Consider the following 19,395-nt stretch of genomic DNA (forward strand, 5'->3'; position numbering starts at 1 on the left):
GATACCTTATGGGGTTGATATCAAACAGACACGAGTCTTTACGAAGAATGAATGGACAAAACTATTCTTAAGCTTTCTGTCTTGAAGCGCCGCTATCGGCAAAACGCGTAAGTTTGTCGGAGTATAATTTTTATTTTCACCGTGCGATGGCGCCACTGATACCTTATGGGGTTGATATCACAAACAGACACGAGTCTTTACGAAGAATGAATGGACAAAACTATTCTGAAGCTTTGTGTCTTGAAGCGCCGTAGACAGCAAAACGCGTAAGTTTGTCGGAGTATAATTTTTATTTTCACCGCGCGATGGCGCCACTGATACGTTATGGGGTTGATGTCCAACAGACACGAGTCTACGATGAATGAATAGTGGTCAGCTTTAGCCTATCGATTGATATAATTTCTTTTTCACCGTCTATTAACGCGACAAATCTGTCGTCCAGTCTTTTTTCTACCTTACAAGGAAACTGTGCTTTATCTACCCTTAAAAACACATGCGAACAGTCGTATAGGTTTTTATATATAAAGATTTTTACCTTATTAGGAAATACTGTAGGAGTCCGTTGGCCCGTTGTAATTGTCAATGGTGTATCAAACAAAGAGATCCATTCTTTGGACAGTGCTGTTGTTACCGTATCTGTTTCAATATTCTGCAGAGGTATCGCTTCTGGAAATCTTGAAAATCTACCAATGATTTTTTTAATACAGAACTAGATAGGTAGCTAACTTACTTCTGGTAGGTATGCTAAAAATAATTAAGTAAGGGCCAGAGCAGGTCATCGCATTCCGAGTTCGCGTGGCGTACCTGCACCTGTAGAACAATTTGAAGAATCGATCGCGAAGCTGATCCAAACGGAATACACCGTTTCTTTCTATTCTTTGGATTTCTCTACTTTAATTTTCGCGGACACGATCACGACGTTAGGTATCGAAACGAACGTTACGTTCGAGATTCTTCACGCCTGCGTTGCAAGACCAACAGTTTCTGGAATCGTTGGTTGCACGCGTGTTGTATCGAATCTCGGGCCTAGGAGTTTCAGATTGAGCAGTGCTGCCCAAAGGAAGAAAAGGCTGGCTTGTGGAGGAGGCCTAGACCAACCGACTCAAGAGAGGGTTCCAACGAATGGTTCTCCATCTTCGGATTTCCATTCGATGATGGAAAATCATATTACTCTTACTATTTTGTCATTGTACTCGATTGTATGCTTCTTCACCGGCACGAATTAGTACCGTAAGTGAGTACTGATCGCGTTTTATAGTAGTATCGCACAATCTATCCGAATGTCCAAAATTTGCCACCGGGAACTCTCCAAAGTGACGAGTAGTGTGGCCGAATTTCATTTTCTAAATCGTTGATTGGGAGAAGCGAGGGAAGGTGGCACGGTGGGGATTGTTCCACTCCGTCACGTATCGTGTGCCGAGGCATTCGAGTGGAGAAGAAGCTCGCGCTCTGGCACGTTTACGAAACGAATTAATCCAAGTTCGTTATTTCTTATACGGCTAAATCTCTAAAAACGTAGAAAAAACACAATGAAAGACTGATTCAATTATTAGTTCACGTTATTTTAGTACTTTATTTCTCTTTTTACAAATTATATGTAATGATAATTGTTACTTATACAATTATACAAAAAATCCTATTATTTATAAATAATTTACATAATTTGTAATTATTATTTATAACTAATAGGTTTCCTTATATACGTGTGTATATAAGTATCGTATACATGTATCGGAATTAATTCTGAAATTGTAATGAAATATATTTAATAATAGCTTAATTCTTGAATTAATAACCTGGTTTGTACTCCATTTGATTCGTGCGACTTATACTTAGGTTAAATGTTTCGGAATGTTAACTTTGTTTCGTCTTGTGGTATAATAATTCTGCGCAACTATCAACACCTTGCTGCGAAATCAAGAGTGCTTAGAAGAGACGTATATAGTAACTTTCCCCTTAGACTGCAGGAATCCACGTGACCGAGTGCTACGTATAAAGAGAAAGTGAAATTTATGAACGAAATTAAAGGGGTTGAGTGAAAGGGGTAAATAGACACAGGTAACACTTTAATTTTGACCTCGCTTTATTTAAACTCTTTCACTCTCATTTCGGCATACTTTTGTGACCTATTTAATCAAGATGCTGAAAGAATAATCCGATTCCTGGTTACGTAAAATAGCGTCCAGGAGCCTTTATCGAAAACTGGATGCCTTCGCGACCGATGTACCCGCAGGAAAATTCCCCTGCCGTGTGGCTTCTGCAAATTACTAATGTACGATATTTATCTACATTGCTCGAATCACGCACATACGTATATACACACGCGTTGCACAAGCGTATTCCGATCTTGACCTTGACCTAATGTCATGATCACGAGTGAAGACGGAGACGAGGTGACATCCGCAGAATCGGGAGATCCAATAGGACATCCTGTTTAATTCAATAAGGAATTATCGATTCCTTTCGAATGTCGAATGCGCCTTGGACGCTCATCGGTAGGAGTCGAGGTCGTTACCTGCTCCCGTTTCAGCGTCGCTTATCTTCTTTTCTATTAGTTTCGTAACATCCGTTCCCCCTTTATACCATTTACCCTCTTGGTAAGCTTGCACGTGCGAAAATTTTATTTTCTAGACAACAATTCGTTGAACTAGAGTTCTACTGGAGCACCAAACCAATTTTTCCGGGTGTCATGCTAGGGCAACGCCAATTGTACAAGTAATATTGTAGATTCCCGTCACCTATACCGAATTTTAGAGGTTCTAAGAATTCCTTGTTGTCCATGAGATCCAACGCATTGAACACATCGAATCCGAGCTGAAAGTTATACACGTAATGTTTTTTTGCGTTTTTACAAATATAAACAGCGAAACTTACATTGCGCGCTGATATCAAAGCATCGGTCATAAGTTCGAGCCAAGAGGTCACAGTAGATACATTATAAAAACTGTAGGCAGCCCTGAGCGTTTTGTGTGTCAGATGATGCATAATAGAACTCGGTAATGTATAGTAACTGACCATATCAGTGATTTTACCCTGGGTTTCCACTACGAAACTATTAATTATTCCATTTTGTGGAAGGAACCAATGTTGGAATTCGTCGACCGAAAAGAACGGTGCCAAATCAAATTTTTCCAAATACTGAAATACACGTTAATTCGACAATATATTAACAGTTTTTCATTTCAAATCTTTATATCAGACACGTGTAAAGATTAGTACCTCGGTTAGTATTTTGTGAGCCTGTGGTATGTCCGCTGGAACCAGTTTCCTAAATCCTGGTATTCTTGTATTTTCTGGTAATTTGTATAATTTTAAAGTTCTCTGCATAGTCATATTACGAGATAAATGAGAGAACTTTATTTCGATTAGTTTCTTTGGATTAAGAGAACGGTGCCAATACCTATAAACGATTTAGCGATCATATAACTGGAAATATTAACACCTAGTAACCTCTGTTATCACATTTAGCTGCACACCTGCAAGTTGCTATTGGTTTCGGCAATACGACACCAGCAGTATACACAGCCTGAAATATACCTTGTAGATTAACTCTCCTAGTTATTTCACGTATTAAAACCGGTGCAACTCTTTTCGATCTTAATTTCTTGTGCACACATAAGAAATTTATTTCCACCATTTTCTGAGTGCTAAAATTTTGCTCGTATTAGATGACAGAGGACACGCTATTGAAAAATTTCTAAAACCTACTGATCATATACGCGTAGTGTAGCTGGAATAGCAGATATAAAACCGACTAGACGTCCGCTTTTAGTGACTCGTACCCCACAGTGCCATTCTTTACACCATCCAGGGGGTTGCAGTGCCCTAAAAGAATGTCACTAAAAACTTATCGCTTTAAATTAACTCGTGCTTTTTACTAACTGGTATTTTATTTACCACTTCAAAAAATTTGGCGGATAATCGAATCTAAACATAGCATCGTCATCCTCCACGTAATTTTCAGCCAACAAAGTATATAATTCGGATAAAACTAAAGGATCATCAAGATTTAATGTATCCCATTGAAAGTCTGCTGGCAATGAATAAGGTTCCGGCCTTATGGCAGTTTTATCGGGTTCGATAGGTTCATTGTTCATAATTTTTTCATCTATATATACAATTAATTTTATGTTTGTAAAATCTCATTAATGTTTCGGTAGATTATGTTCAATTATTTACCCATTTTTGGTACCGGCTGTGTACTCCAAAATTGATAAGGCTTTTGCATTGCTTCTTCCTGAGTTTTTGCAGGCTTTTGTTGTATATTGAACACTTCCATAGCCATTTGTATATCTTTAATCCAGATATTACACGTGCTATGCAAGTCGTGTTCATCTCTATGACCAGTGTGATTATGGTTTTCACTGGTAGCGTGCGCCATCTCGTTCTTCTTCTTACGATGTCTCTTTTTTAAACTGAATTGTAAACATTAAAATTTCACTACCTTATTTCTGCGTATTGTTGCAATACACTTAAATGCATCCTAATAGCAGAACACAAAGGCATAAAATAATCAAAAGATTGGAAAGACCAAGGAAAGGATAAATAGTAGGTTATTTAGAATTTTTTAACACACATATATATTTTATAAGGTTCAACTGAAATAAAATTCACTGGTAACAACAAACGCATAACTATATCGTTGTAATTTTTCGAAACATTTATGAAACAATGTGCTACATAGTAGGTTACTGTGACGCGTGACTAGACTATTTCAATGAAATTTATGATATTATCACACAAAGATACGGGATATTTTGCACTATTTTTAGTTCCTAGAGGGAAAAAACTATTGACAATTAGGTGACAAATGCAGGGAAAAGATTATGAATTGTGTCCGTGGAACTGCCGGCCATCTATCACTTCTATGAATAGTGTATCAAAGGAAATCACTTTCCACTTGTGTCGTTCGAAAATCGAACGATAAATGTTTCTCGCGAAATATATTATCTTTCACTTACCTTTTGGATTTCCCATCTTTTTCATGAATCTCATCCTTCTTAGCCTCTCGTTCCACGACTTGACTCTTTTCCTCCATTTTAATATAGATTTTAACAATGCGCATGCGCGGGACACGGTGGCTCCGCCTGGCAGATTTCGAACAGAAAAACGGGACGTCACGTGACCCTCGCCTCATAAATATCGCTTCGAAAAGTCGTCTCTGCATTGGTGAATCAAAATTATTACAATTTTATAATAATAATCGTCTAAATGTTAGTTTAATCGGTCAAAATAGTTTAATTGTCATACGAAGAATAGAAATCAGTCAAAGTTTCCGATTGTCAAAGTAGTTTACAAATATGTTTCGAAGAAGTATTTGTAACGGTCAGAGGTACAATTAGAATTGCAAAACGACCGCATTCTAAATATCTCTGTTTTTCCGCTTTAAAATGTTTTGGAATTGCAAATTAACGACAGAAATCGCTCTAAACAGGAAACATGCATTTTGTGTAGTGAATGATTTTCCGCAGAAGAATACTAGAAGAAAAGTGATCGTACGAAGGACGCTTAAAAAGAAAGGAGCAGGAGAATGACGTCACGAACGTATAGGTAACATTGCAGATTATTTTTATCGAAAGTATTGTCGTGGAAGCTCGTCATCCAATCAAATAAGAAAAATAATAATTACTATTGTTTTTTTTTTCCACAAAATTGCATTTCTTGTATTAATCGATATATTTCGCGATGAATTTGGGGATATTATTTTCCACTATGGAAACATGAAAGTTTCCGAGCAGCTGGAATTGATTTTAAACCGATTCAATATTAGTTTTGGGCAAAGTGTAATCTGATTAATAATTAAAGCTTATAATTACCGTGTTATCGAGTCAGTGATTAATCATTATGATTACTGAACGATCACTAATTATGATCAATGAAAAACACAAATAATTAAAGCATATGTAATCGTCAAACATGATTAACTTATTAATAATTGATCATAGAATGATTACACTTTTCACTACAATTGAATCAATAGCTAACTATACACTGGATATACTTCCACGAATATACTTTCCACGAGAAAAACGAATTTTGTACGAAACGAATGCTAGTTAGATCTAGCTAATACGTTAATAATAAAGGGACTGAAAAAGATAGCGATTCTAAAATTATCTTTTATCGATCGATTAATCTTTGCAATGCATAATCGATTAATAATTATTATTATCATCACGATTATTTTATATACTTTCAGCAAATAAGAATGATAATTTTTATATTCATTATATTTTTGACAATCTAAAGTTTCTTTTCGGTTTATTCGATAATCGATAGATTGAATTTAAAATTAATTTTAGTAAATTAACATTAACAAAGGAGACAAAGTTACAAAAAAGAATATTATTAGGATGTAACGCAGTTCCTAATATTAAAAATCTATTCTCTTTTCGATAAAATTGTAGGTACGTTCAATATTGATCGATGTATTGCACAACGAATATAATTTTTTTCAGCAGGAAAATTTCCAACAAGCTAAAATTAGTTTCGGAGTTATCCGATAACCGAACGTTAAGACTCGTTTAAAATTAATTTTAGCAACTTGTCAATAATAATAGAGACAACGTTGTAAAAAATATTACATACAACATAATAATTAATATTCGAAAAGCGTAAGAAAATTTAGGAATTGGCAGTCTGACAAGTATAGTTTTCTTTATTTCATTACCAACAGTATTCTTACATCTTCATGCCGAAACAATGTATAATTTCTATATCATAATATACATGTACGTATATATGTATATATATAATACATATACATATACATACATATATATATATATATTCATTCATTTATTTATTTATTCATTTATTTATTTATTTATGTATATAATTGTTAGTGATCGTAATAGCAATAAATAGTCTGTAGTAGGCGAGTCTGTAGGTATGTAAACAGCTTTTAGGTACGCGTAATTCCAGTTTATCGATAATTCAAACTCGCGTGCGCGCCACCCTCGCGTAATTCGTGATTTGCATATCTGTTTGCCAAACACTGTACACGAGCGAGTTCGTGATTCGTCGGCGAACTTTTCCCTTTAAGAAACTCCTTACCGACGAAAACCGAACGTTCTCGTTTCCGTTCGAACGATAAGTGTCGAATAGAAAATTGATTTCGGAAAGAACAAAGTGTCGCTTCCGGTGCTCGGTTCCTCCTTCGAAGATTCGGAAAATCGAGTATCGCGAAGAGGTAGTTGCGAAAAGAACTTACAATTAGAACGTTCTCACGGTTTTAAAGAAATTTGCGACAATTGGGAGTTGATTTTGGACGAGGTTCGTTTAAGAGACATTATTAAGCGGTACGGTGAAAAATATTTCGAAATCTTCGAAAACTGTTTCTTATTCGGGAAAGAAACGCGTATACGAGCCATAAAGGTAGTTCGTTCGAACGATGAATCGGAGAAACGGTATATCGATCAATACCTTGGAAATAATCACTCGATTAACGGACAAATACGCGATGTTTCAACGATTATAAATAATTCCCTCGAGTTCATAGTGTTCGTAGACGCGCGTTCGTTTCGAAGAGAAAGGAAAAGGATCATCGAGTCGTAGGTACACTTACAATTAGAGATTCCAGTCGGTGATCGTGAATGGTTACTTCGGGAAGGGAATGGAGAAAAGATGTTTGGCTACGTTACGTTTTTAGACGAAATGGCCGCGAATTTGTACGGGAATTCGCGATTACGTTTAACAAGTGCCTCGAGGATAACGATCGATCGGCAGGTACTGAAATTCTCAACGAATCAGCATGGATATACCGAAGGTTTCATTTCTCGCGGTCAGAGGAAAGAGAATTTTCTCGAATCGGAGTTTCTCTCCGCCGTCGTTGCTTTCGCGGTTTCATCGTGTAACGACGACGATCGGTCGCCGCGTTCGATCGAAAGGAAAAACGATCCTATAAAATTAAGTCGCGCGGAAGGTGATGATTCGTTTCGTCCTTTCGGCGACGACGGGAGCCCGTTTCGATTCTTAAACGCGAACTTACACCATAGATTTCTGTTCGTTCTAACAAGGCATAGCAACTACGCTACTACGAGAAGAGAACAATTCCTTTTTCCATCACTGAGAGACTCCGAACGGTCCTCGAACATCGACTACGAGCGTCGTTGCACGTTTGTTTTTCCACATTCTTCGTATAATCCGGGAGTTCCCCGGCGGATCGGTCGGTCGGTCGTTCGTTCGTTCGTTCGGCGACGAACGAGCGATTATTCTTTGGTACCCGGTTAACGAAGGGAAATACGAGACGATTCCTAATTCGGTTTCCTTACACCGCTAAGATGGATCGTCGTCATCGTCGTTGTCGTGGTCGTGGTCGTGGTCGTGGTCGTCGTCGTCGTTGTAATAATACGCTACGACTTCGTGATTCATCTTGCACCGTCGAGGAGGGAAAAAACGGAGACAGAGTGTTACGGGAGAGGAAGCGTCCGCAACGGTGATCATCGTCGCGTTTTAGATATGTTCTCGAGTCACGTGTATGCGTGTCCCGGATCTTAACGACGAAAGAACGCGGTGAGTGTGCATACGCAGCGATTTAGAGGTGAAACGAGGGTGCCAGTAGGATAAAAGGTTGATCGGTCGCCGATAGACGATAGTTTCTCGCTGCCGGATCCAGGCTCCTCTCGGATGGCATCCCGGGACACTCTTCGACGAGCCCTGGTGTCTTCTAAACGGTACTTTCCGCGTTGTTGCTCCCTCAGCAATGATATGCATAGAAGAGTGAGGCCAGGAGCCAGAGAGTGCCGGTCCCGTAGGATCGGCTGCCCTCGACCCCGTTTCTACCGGGTCGTTTGCGTTTCGGCTTCGACTTGGCGCGTCGTTTTCGCGAGAAAATTGCGTTAGTCGCGTTCATCGGCGAGTCGATGTTGCAGTAGCTCAAGTCGCAGCAGCTGATGCAGATCTGGAACAAAATACCGAATTTACTTCACCGGAAAGCGTGTCCCCCTTCTCTCCGCTCGTGTGCTTTCGTTCCAGAGAGAGAGAGAGAGAGAGAGAGAGAGAGAGAGAGAGAGAGAGAGAGAGAGATCGGCCAGGTACTCGGAAAAATTCGCTATTTCGCACCTGCTGCGTGTCCACCGGGATGCAACCGACCGATGCCGGACCGCATTCCTCGCTGCTCGCGCAGCTCTTGCTCACCTGAAATGTAATCGCGTTTCGTCGTCGATCGTTTCCCGAGGCTTTCTTTTCGTAGACGCCGGTGGTTTGATCCGTGTGCGCTCATTCGTGCCTTCGTTCGCGATCTTTCGCGGGAGAATGGTTTTTCTGTACAAGTCTATGGGTAGGACTCGGGCTATTGATTTCCGTCGTCGTTAAAAGCTACGACGTTCGTCTCTATAATTCATGGACGTTCGATTCCCTCTACGTAGGATGTTCATTGGAACGATTGCCACGGATTCCGTGGCATCGGAGACGGGATTTTCGAAAGAAATAGCTCCAGCTATCGGACGGAACGGAATTCTCGTAGGGTTCGCGATTATTGTCTTGCCTCGATCGCGATTACGAGTTTCCTCGAATTCTCGTTTCGCGTGGGATTCACCCGTGGACCGAAAATTATACAGGGAATTGATTTCGAAGATTCTTACTACGGTGCTCGAGTCCCCTGCGATTGAAGTCGAGGAGCTTCTCTTTACAGTTTTTACTCCAAAAACGATGACGCTCGACGCGAAGCTTTGCTCCTTTCGCGTCATCTGTCGCTCTTCCCACGAGTAGTGTACGGTATCCGAGCATTAATTAACCGAACAACGAGCGGGCCTAGTCGCGAGTGAAAAGCTCACAGTGTGGGAAATTTAATCGATCACGATGTTCATAATCGAAAGAATTCTGGATAGTGCTTAGTCGCGGAGCTCTTAAGGGATTCTGCAGCGTCAACCTTCCGGCGTAAATTCGCTTCCGGAACTTCGTCCATTAACAAACACGGAAATCGATAAATGCATTTAACGCGTGACGGCTATTAGCGTGACGGGACGAAATCAGCGATTGATTTTCATCAGTCGCGCGTGCACCATGCGTGCGACGGTTCGGCGATGCACGTCGACCGTGTTGATTTTATCGCAACGACCTAACACGATTAAATTCAGCCGTGAAACGAGGCGAGCACGAAGGAACGCGAGCATCGTATCAGCCTGGAACGCAGATTCTGCTCGACCCTTTCCTCTCCTCTTTAAGTCTCACTGTGAACGTGAGATTGAAAAACTCGAGGAATACCCGAAATTCTCCAATGTACACGGTGCTCCAATTTTCGTCGCCACCTCAATTATCTTCGTTATTTTAACTAACGGTAAAGAATCGATAATGTTGCTTGTAGTCGTAACAACTTCATTCGTTGTTTCTCTTCGATGTTTTCGATGAACAATTTTTTTTATCATTTGTAAAACTACCAAGAAATGATAGGGCCAACGATACGAGTTTTCGTTAATTAATTTGGAAAGGGGAACATAAATAAATTTTAGTTCGAGTAGTTTTTTACGGTCCACTGTAACGTTTCGCTGATCACTTGCTATTAATTCAAATGTTCGAAGTTACTTTTAATAGCTAATAGGAATTCAAAGGCTTTTAAACACATTTGATTTATCGACCGACGGTTAACAACTTTAGTTTTAACGTATTCCTGTAAAAAAATCCAGCGTTGTTAGATCCGCAGATGTGAGTGACCACGCTACGAAACCTCCATGACCGATTCAACGACAGGGAAAATGTGTGCCAAGAAAATTTTGTACTTCACGATTATTACGAGCCATTCTGAATCATAATAATACCGTAGTAGTTGTCGTCCAGCCAAATCTATATTTCCAAAAAGTTTTGGTAGAGAATTTTCGATAAAATTGTAGTATCTACTTCCTGTTACCATTCCTTCGAATTAATACGGTTCCATGATATATCTACAGTAAATTCCAGCCGTTAGAGTGTTACTTATCGTGGTCAAAAATGATTTTCAAACAATTGTATCAATTTGATTTCTCTCTTTTCGAAAAGGAGATTCTATCGGAAAATAAAACATAGGAGAAGAAATATTGCTCGGATCCTCTAATTATTTGCGATGAATAATATACCATATGCTATTTGAAAAACTGTAAGTAACTTTAAAATTACTTTGTACCCCTACCTAGCAATTTTTGTTCTTAAACTTCCGGATGTTTCTTTCGAAGTTCTTTAACCAATCGAAAATTATTTTCAAAATTCTACTCGTTTCAAAAATATGCACATTCGATTAAAAAACTTAGTTTGCAAAATTTCTATTAGTTATCGATCGAGGGAAAGTCTACACAAACTGTGGATGCTGTCTATACAAATTGTAAAAGGCTTGTTACGACTACAGCCAACGAATTATCGATTTTACTACAATGAGCTTTATTCTTTTTAACTTTAATAGTAAAAAGTGTTGCTCGTTAAAGTTGCATTACTTCGAGGGAGATGTAATATGGTGGTAATAGTACTAATAATTTATGGGTAGAAAAATAAAAAGGTTTTAAGGGAAAATTTGCTTTTTCGAATGATAAATTCAATCTTTCGTGACACACTTTAATAGAACAATGAATTTTGAGAGCAAAAGAAAATATTAAAGTATATCTATTGTAAAAGTAATAGTTTTCGAAATATTCAGTTATTAATATGTTAGAATTGTAATCTTTGAACTAGTATTTAAGGAATTGCTGACGCGTCATGAACGCTGCTTTAGAAGCTGAATATCTCAGAAGTTATTAGTTTCAGAGAAGATGTACTTTAATACTTTTAATCTCAAACTTAATTGTTCTCTTTTATTTAAAATAGCGAAGATTTTTGAGACGGGCAGAGGTATTAGATCACTCTCTACAGAGTGTTTCAAAATTAAACAATTACAAAGTGGCAAATGGTCTGCTATTAAAAATAAGATAGAAATAAAAAGTTATAAGAAGGATATTGAATACGACGAAAGCAATAAAGGTTTGATTTCTTTACATAATCGTTGTACGTCCTGTGTTCTAATCGATACAAGACTGATGTCGTTGAAAAATTGTGTTTAATCTTTTTTTTTATTACTTCTTCATAAAGAATTATTCAGTTCATGCTTACATAACATTTTTATCTTATATTTGCTCTTAGAACGCATTGGCACAGTTTGATTATTGAACTTGGAAACTTCCTGCGTATGTTCAACTACTTCTCAGGGTATTGTAGATTCGAGGAAATTGTTTCATTCGGAATTGAACGATAGTAGAATTAAATCTTCTCATTTTATCGGAGATAATTAAATGTCAATTTGAATGTGCTTCTGTTGAACCACCTACAAAATATATATTTAAATATCGGTGATCTACATATACTGAGCATAGGTATTTAGAATGTGGTAAGATCCGGGAAGATGCACTTAAGTCGTCTACGAATTAAGATCTGACAACGGTTCAAGGTTTCTCTTTCAATCCACAATTTTTGTCGTATCTTCGATCATCTGAGAAATAATTAAACAGGACATACCGTACAATTAGGGGAATTGTTCATCGATAATTAATCGATCTTCAATTACGTGTTCTCGTAAAATGACGAAAGAAACGAAGCAGAGTTTGCGTTCCAATTCGTTGCAAGGAGGTATCGAGACGGGATATCGGGCTACGGTTCTAAATATTTCTTGGCAACGAGGTAGCTTATCGTGCCGTTTTCTCCGCCTCGATCGTAGGGTCAAGTGTGGAGAAAAAATTTGCTTGCCAAGACGCTGTTTCCTTTGCTGTCCAAAATGTGCAGCGATCTGCAGAAGTCTCGGCCACCCGCCGGACACGGTGTGTCTATCGCCCATTCGTTGCACATCTGCGGACATAGACAGAGAAAAAGAAATAGGCGCCGGTTAGTAGCTATTTATGCAAGTGGGCGATTAACTTCGATGATAATTTACAATTCGCGCGATCGCCAGACTCGCGATAACGATAGGACTAACTTCGTAAACTATTAATACTGTTTCAGCAGTACTAAATTTATATAATACGAACATACAATTGTCGAATATTTCTACGTGTACATTAGTGTAATACGCATAAAATGTTCCATTCTCTGTCTCAATTTCCAAAATAATAATGAACAAATTAGTCACGATTATTCTACAATTAAGATTAATAGGTACAATCGAATTTCAAAATCACCATTGCGAAGTAAAGACAGAATACACTGTGCAGTTTGTTACGCGGTTGTTAAATATATTGAATTTCTCTTTTAAGAACGATAAATTATAAGCTTCATATCCATACTTCTCGAGTAAATAATTTTAACCTTTTGCCCTTTTAATTTATTTCTGTCGTACCAAGGACGAAAGTAGAGACAAATTATTGTCAATAATTTTATCGTTTATTCTAATTTTTCACACAAACTATTATTTCCTCTGATCGTTGTATCGAATTGTTTGAATATCATCGATTCGTAATTGTATCGGTCCTATCGTAGCTCGTGAATTCTTACGTAGAGTATCGGTCAAAGAAAAAAAGAATCTGATGAACAAGGTTCGTTAAAGAGGAGAAAAATTTAAAGCTACGTACTTTGCTGAGACTAGATCAAGTGAACGAACCGTCAAGTTCCGAAAATCCTACGGGTAAAGCGCAACTGGAAACTCGTTTCTTCCAGTCGAATGCTCGCGACAACTGTATCGTCGCTGCAAACTTCCCGACGTTGCACGGGGTATCGAAACTTAAGGAATGAAGGGGGCCAAAGAAAAAGGTAAAAAGTTGCCGGGGTAACGATAGACCAGATAAATTCCCGGGCGAATGCTATTCGTTCGAACGCGACTAGTCGGGTTTCCGTCCGTGCTGGCTGGAAGAATCGCCAGATGGACAGATATTGGATGGCGACGGGGCTAATCCGACGTCATATACGAGTACATTAATGCTGATACGTATCACTTCCCAAACATCCTGTTACAATACCAAACTGGTATCAAAGCGATCGTTATCGCCGGTTTAGTTGCTGATTTGTTAACCATTTGTGAATCGATTTAAAACAAATAGCGGTTTCAATTGATATTGAAAAATCAAGAAATGGCGAAGCTATATAGGTGCGAAGAAAAAGATCGGTCTTGAACAGAGTTGCAAATCATATTGGGTGATACGTTCCGGTCGGTTTTTCTAAGATTCTTACTCGTTGTATTATATTCCTCTTAATTCGGGTCTGATATTTCTCCTTACGATGGTCCTTCGTAATGATGGGATTTAAACGATCTCAAGGTATTTTGATACTCGAGCAGCGAAGCTCAAGTCTCGAAACGGTTTGCAAGATCCGATGGAATTCGTCTTGAAAATGTTGTAATTTCCTGGGAGTCTCGAATGTTTTCAAAGCCATGAATTTCTCGAATAATGTAAGAGCTACGGGGTTACAGAGGGTTAAGGAGCTAATGAAAAGTACAAAAGATGTACAAGGAATTTGGAAACGGCATTTTATTGGCAATGTTATCTTTCGATCGAAGCAAATAGATTAGTTGTGTAACATAAATTCGAGCACATACTTCAGTGTCACAACGGTAATAACAAAACTTGAACGTTCTGGAGACAACGAAGACTCCCAGAAATTTCGAAACATTTAAGACTTTCAAGAATTTCAATACTATTCTAGTTCACAAACTGGTTCGAAACTTTATATTCTGCAATTTACGATTAAAAGTATTAAAGTTTCATCGCTGTTTCTTGATCTTGCAATTAGTGTTCATACGCAATAGCCATCAACTGGCTAAATAATATATTATTTCGATGGATGGTTTAGAAAAAAATTGGAAGCAAAGTGACTAAAACTGCGATATATTTTAGGTTACTTTAATGTATCGGAATTAGCTCTGTCAGCGACCTTAAAAAAAAGAGTTAGTAAAGTATTATATTATTAGTACTCGTCTGACCATAGACAGGGGTTAATTCTACTTGTCTGGTCATAGGCGGGGTTAATCTCTACTTGTCTGACCACAGACTGGTTAATTCTACTTGTCTGGTCATAGACGGGGCTAATTCTACTTGTCCGACCACAGGCGGGCAATTCTACTTTTCCGATCGTAGACGGGGTTCGTACTACTTGTCTGACCGCGGACGAGGTTCATACTACTTGTCCGACCGGAATATATAAGTGCGTTGAAACTTATAAGATAAGAAAAATCTAAGACAATGGATATAGTTTGCAGTAGAGATCTCACGTAATATAGATCTCACGAAGATCCGTAAATATTTAAACAAACCATCGATTTACTTCATTTTTATTTCAGTAGATAAAAGTTTAATATCAGAAGAGTCTTTCTATGAATTTAGATGTGGAAAGTTCTACTGTACTCACGCGTGGTAATTCAGTGTCGCGTATTGTAGTTGAATTTTTGAATGAACGAAGGCACCACTGTATAACCAGGCCATTATTTTGCGTTTACATCGTTTCAAAATTAAAGAAACAATAGTACAATACTCAAAATGTCCATTTCGCACCTTAGCACACGTTACGATTAAACATTGAACCTCGTTGAAATATATCATACCTTGTTCGAATAATTCCATAACTTTGAATCCATTTTGTATTCTTTCCAACAAATTATGAACGTTGTTGATTTCCGAGGTATACGTAATATATTTTAAATCTATGAATCTATAGTAAAAAAAAAAGAAATACCCGCAAGTAAAGATTCTACGAATTCGAGTCACGAGATATAGAGGCAGTCTGGACTTGTACAATGTGAAAAGTGTTCCTGGTACAGACGACGTGCTTCACTTTCATTGCCATCCGCTCGGGCATACATTAAATGCATGTCCGCCATTTCAGCATAAGTGCAGGTAGACATTGCTTCAATTTAAGAGCACCGCTAAATCGATGAGAAGCAAATCCAGGCTGCATAATATTTTGCTTCACAGATACCGAGATTTTTCGTAAACTTTAGATTCGATCAATAGGTAGGTGTATCGACACAAAAAACGAATACGTCGAGTATGTCTTTAGCGATGAATTACGTTTCGTTTGAAATAAACAAACATTTAATTCGAAATATTTATTCGTGGTCTCGGCGGTTCCTTTTATGTTATAGCTAAGATAGAGAAATGAAAAAAATGTCCAATTTTCACGTTTCGTCGAAAAGAAAATTGTATTAAAATCGGACTCACAAATTAGGGTAATTTCCTTGTAATATAACCGTGTATAGAGTTTGTACCGACACGAAAGCAACGATTCAGACGCGCCACTGTTGACAGTATCAAAACAGGCCTCAGTCTCGTCGGTAGATATTGGCAATTCCCTCGCGACTACTGGAGCGGCGAAAAGTTAAAGGAAGGGCGCGGGGATGGGTGACTAGGGAAGCTGGGCCAAACACGGAAGCAGAGTTTGTGAAAATAAGCGAAGATCGATGGCGAAACGATCTTCGAGGGTAAACGAAATTGCGACTGGACTCGGCACGATACAAGCATTACGGACTCTTAAGAGAGCGTTTAATGGACTCGTCGATACCTGGTTATCGCTGACGTTGACGCAAGTGTAGCACGTTAGACCTGCAACACAACAGAGGGGCGTTGGAGTGAGTAATAGTGTTGCAGAGACGCCCGGCCAGGCTCAAGTACGAGACAAAGGGCGGAGAGTGGTAACAATTAAACACGCTTAGGTGTTCGTTCGATATAATTCCGCGCGCGGTACACTTAACGTCCGGAGGAAAATGGATTGTCCCGTCGAATAGAACTCACAACGGCGTCGGATCGCGCGACAAAGCGTTACTTCTCGGAATGCATCGTTAACCGGAGCCACGCGAGGTACATTGTGTCTTGGTCCGGCGTCGTAATTAATACTTTCGACGCTGAAATTGAAGTAGTTCCCGGTCGCTTTGCGCTACGGAGCGAGCTGACAGCTACCTCGCTATAAGTGTTTCCTTTGTCACAACTCTGAAACGAAATAGATGCTGTTCCCGAGGTCTATTAGGTCGGTGCACACGAAAGGTCGTATTTTATTTTCAATCGAGCGTCAAAGACGCGTCGCGTCTTTGAAACTCTACACGTTTTATCGAAACAAGTTTCGCGCGATTTTTAACATTTTTTTCCCCAACGATCGAATAACCTCGTTACAGAGGAACTACCAAAGGTGGATAGCTCCTCGGTTGCTGGGTTTTTGTCGGCGTTTCCTCTTTGGAGCAACCAAAGTGGGTACTTTCTGGAGAAACGATTGAAACGAGATGGTCGGGGCATCGACGGTTCGAATTTTGTTCATTTTGTAGTTTCCGAGTAGTACGAACTTGGAAAAAGTATTATCGATCGAGTTGATTCGAACGCCAAAGGAAATCTGGAGAAACCTACTTGTCCATCCTTTTCGCTTTGTCAATTCTCGAATCGCTCGCGGACCCTGTATACCGATTGTGCGAAAATAGGATACATTGTTCGTTGGTGTTGTCGGTAACGCAAAGATCCGAGCTTCGGAGAAACGACATTTCGTACGCAACAACCTAATAACGAAGAGGACATAAAAGCGAGTCGTCCTATTTCGCGGAGTGCAGAGCACGGGATTACGTGGGAACCATTTTACAGTAGCTCGAGCGTATCCTCGCGCATCTCGCGGTTACGTGCTGCCTCGACGAAAGACCGGTGCGGTGCTCGGTTTAAACGAGACTTTAACTACTTATCGGGGTCGACGTTTTAAGAAGCTTGGCAACGAAATGGTCGGCGATATTTCAGAACAATATGTTACAGGCACGGTGTGTAGATCATAGAATGATTTGTGGGGACACGACGGAGGAAAGAAGAAGAAGGAGGTGAAGTGGCCAGCGAGATCTGTAAGCTGTAGAAGGCAGGGGAGAAGGATTAGTGGAGCTCAATTGCAGGATTCGAGGGGGCTCGGATAAGCTACTCGAGTTACTACGGAGTAAATCATAGATCTGTTTGCCTCCTTCCGCCCTTTCTCGACCCCTTCTTCCCTTCTTCTCTCTTTCTCCGACACCAATACCCACGGTAGATGTCTTCCTCGTCCGTGGTGACTCCCTTCAGCCCGTCCTTTTGCTTCGTCTCCTCCTTCCCGTTTCCGTTTCCGGAGAGGACGTTTCTGCCGCAAGTTTCCGCAGCCAGGAGCAGGCCGACCATCATCCACGTGATCATTCCTCACATCTCTGGAACGAGAGAAATCGGGCTGCGTGTTACGTAAATCGAACCCTGCGTTTCTTGCGCGGTCCGGCTGAGAATCGACCGCTCGAACGACACCGTGGATAACGTTTCGCGCGCAACGCGATTCGAGTCGTCGATTTTCAACGGGATCGTAATTCGTCGATATCGCGCTCGGCTAGGAGGGGAGACCGAAAAAAAAAAAAGAAAAAAAAATGAACATCGTGCGTCAGTGGATTATCGCGCGGCTCGGTAAATTATTCTTATCACGGTTCGATGCATGACTTATCGTCGGCTCGATCGGTTCCGGTGATACGAACGACCGGTTGGATTAAAAAATAGCCCAATAAAGAATCAACCATCGGGGTTGTTCCGTCGAGTGACGTCGCGATCCCCGTAGGATCGACGGGACAACAATGGGAAAAATGGTTCTCCCCGTCGCCGCGACGTCCCGCGCAACGGCCGGAGGAGATACTTGGAATTCCAATTTGCGCCGGGTTGATCGGAAGATTTATCGTCTTATGGGGAATGAAAATGGCTCGCAACGGCCGACCGGATGGGCGAAGGGAAACGTCTTTAGGTAGGGAAGCCTCGCACGGATACGGGAAAATTCAAATCCGGATCAGGAATTACCCGTTAGGAGGGAGACCGTCGAGAGAGGTTGCGTCTAGTTTAAATCCTCGTAGAACACGACGACCGCAAGGAACGTAAGGGTTTCTCTTAAGCTAGCTTCGATTCCGGCCAGCTACGGATGTTCCTCGGTCCGATCGTCTGTATCGTTTTCGCGACGGTCTCGTTCAACGTCGCGCAAGACGGAAACTCTCGAGCGTCGACGATAGACGCGAAAAGAAAATTGGATTCAGGACCCGCTAAGACCCGAAAACGTGGAAAGGTTCGCTCGTGACCTCCGCTGGATGTAGGAATATCGGGTCACAGAGTTTGTCGTTGAAATTACGCCCCGGGATAAGCATCGGAACGATCGGATCCGAGTGTCTCGCTATCGGGGGCAATCATTATTTTTTCGCGCGCATGTCCTACCTCGGTTACCGATCACTGCTCTCGCGAGGTTGCTTGGGAATCTCGTCTCGTTACGGTGGACGGCCACCTAGCAACGATACGATCGAAAAACTGGGGAAATTAGATCAATAACTGGTCCCGCGTACGGGCAATCGTAGACGGGATTGCGAGTTCCAGCGTGGAACAGAATAATCCTATCGATTAAAACGGTGGCGGGATCTGGTCGGTGGGAACCCCGGCGGACACGTTCCACTTAATCAATGGAATACAGATCGATGAATATAACCGTTTCGGCCGGCTGCGCTGGCCATGTACTTTGATATGAAACGTCAAT

The 19,395-nt window shown here is 40.2% G+C and overlaps 2 protein-coding genes across 3 annotated transcripts in view; both read right to left on the minus strand.

Annotated features, from left to right (window-relative positions):
• Nucleotides 1–2,065: 2,065 nt before the first annotated feature.
• Nmt (N-myristoyl transferase) lies at nt 2,066–5,068 on the minus strand. Its single transcript, XM_076326249.1, has 8 exons — nt 4,962–5,068; nt 4,180–4,415; nt 3,898–4,108; nt 3,709–3,825; nt 3,477–3,647; nt 3,220–3,400; nt 2,875–3,138; nt 2,066–2,814 (listed from the first exon to the last, which is right to left on the minus strand). Exons 1-8 carry the CDS (start codon nt 5,063–5,065, stop codon nt 2,656–2,658), a joined length of 1,443 nt encoding a protein of 480 aa, XP_076182364.1. The 5' UTR covers nt 5,066–5,068; the 3' UTR covers nt 2,066–2,655.
• Nucleotides 5,069–6,717: 1,649 nt separating this feature from the next.
• Nucleotides 6,718–19,395, minus strand: part of LOC143154174 (uncharacterized) — a 90,722-nt gene continuing 78,044 nt past the window's right edge. The window contains exons 2-6 of one of the 2 annotated variants that reach the window (XM_076326046.1): nt 17,897–18,052; nt 16,417–16,457; nt 12,682–12,780; nt 9,064–9,138; nt 6,718–8,902 (exon numbers count right to left, since the gene is read on the minus strand). In XM_076326046.1, the coding sequence (XP_076182161.1) occupies nt 8,699–8,902; nt 9,064–9,138; nt 12,682–12,780; nt 16,417–16,457; nt 17,897–18,041 (564 nt within the window). In that variant the 5' untranslated portion in view covers nt 18,042–18,052 and the 3' untranslated portion in view covers nt 6,718–8,698. The remainder of the gene's footprint in view (nt 8,903–9,063; nt 9,139–12,681; nt 12,781–16,416; nt 16,458–17,896; nt 18,053–19,395) is intronic. The other variant, XM_076326047.1, reaches the window with a different exon arrangement.

The sequence above is a fragment of the Ptiloglossa arizonensis genome, chromosome 14 (assembly GCF_051014685.1).
Source record: "Ptiloglossa arizonensis isolate GNS036 chromosome 14, iyPtiAriz1_principal, whole genome shotgun sequence".
Lineage (NCBI taxonomy): Eukaryota > Metazoa > Arthropoda > Insecta > Hymenoptera > Colletidae > Ptiloglossa > Ptiloglossa arizonensis.

What these genes read in the sequence shown, in the direction of transcription:
- Nmt (XM_076326249.1), bottom strand. Translation starts at nt 5,065, where the DNA reads ATGCGCATTGTTAAAATCTATATTAAAATGGAGGAAAAGAGTCAAGTC. An exon ending in CCGCCAAATTTTTTGAAGTG is followed by an intron (nt 3,826 to 3,897) that starts GTAAATAAAATA and finishes ACATTCTTTTAG; the next exon opens with GGCACTGCAACCCCCTGGAT. An exon ending in CTCACAAAATACTAACCGAG is followed by an intron (nt 3,139 to 3,219) that starts GTACTAATCTTT and finishes CGTGTATTTCAG; the next exon opens with TATTTGGAAAAATTTGATTT.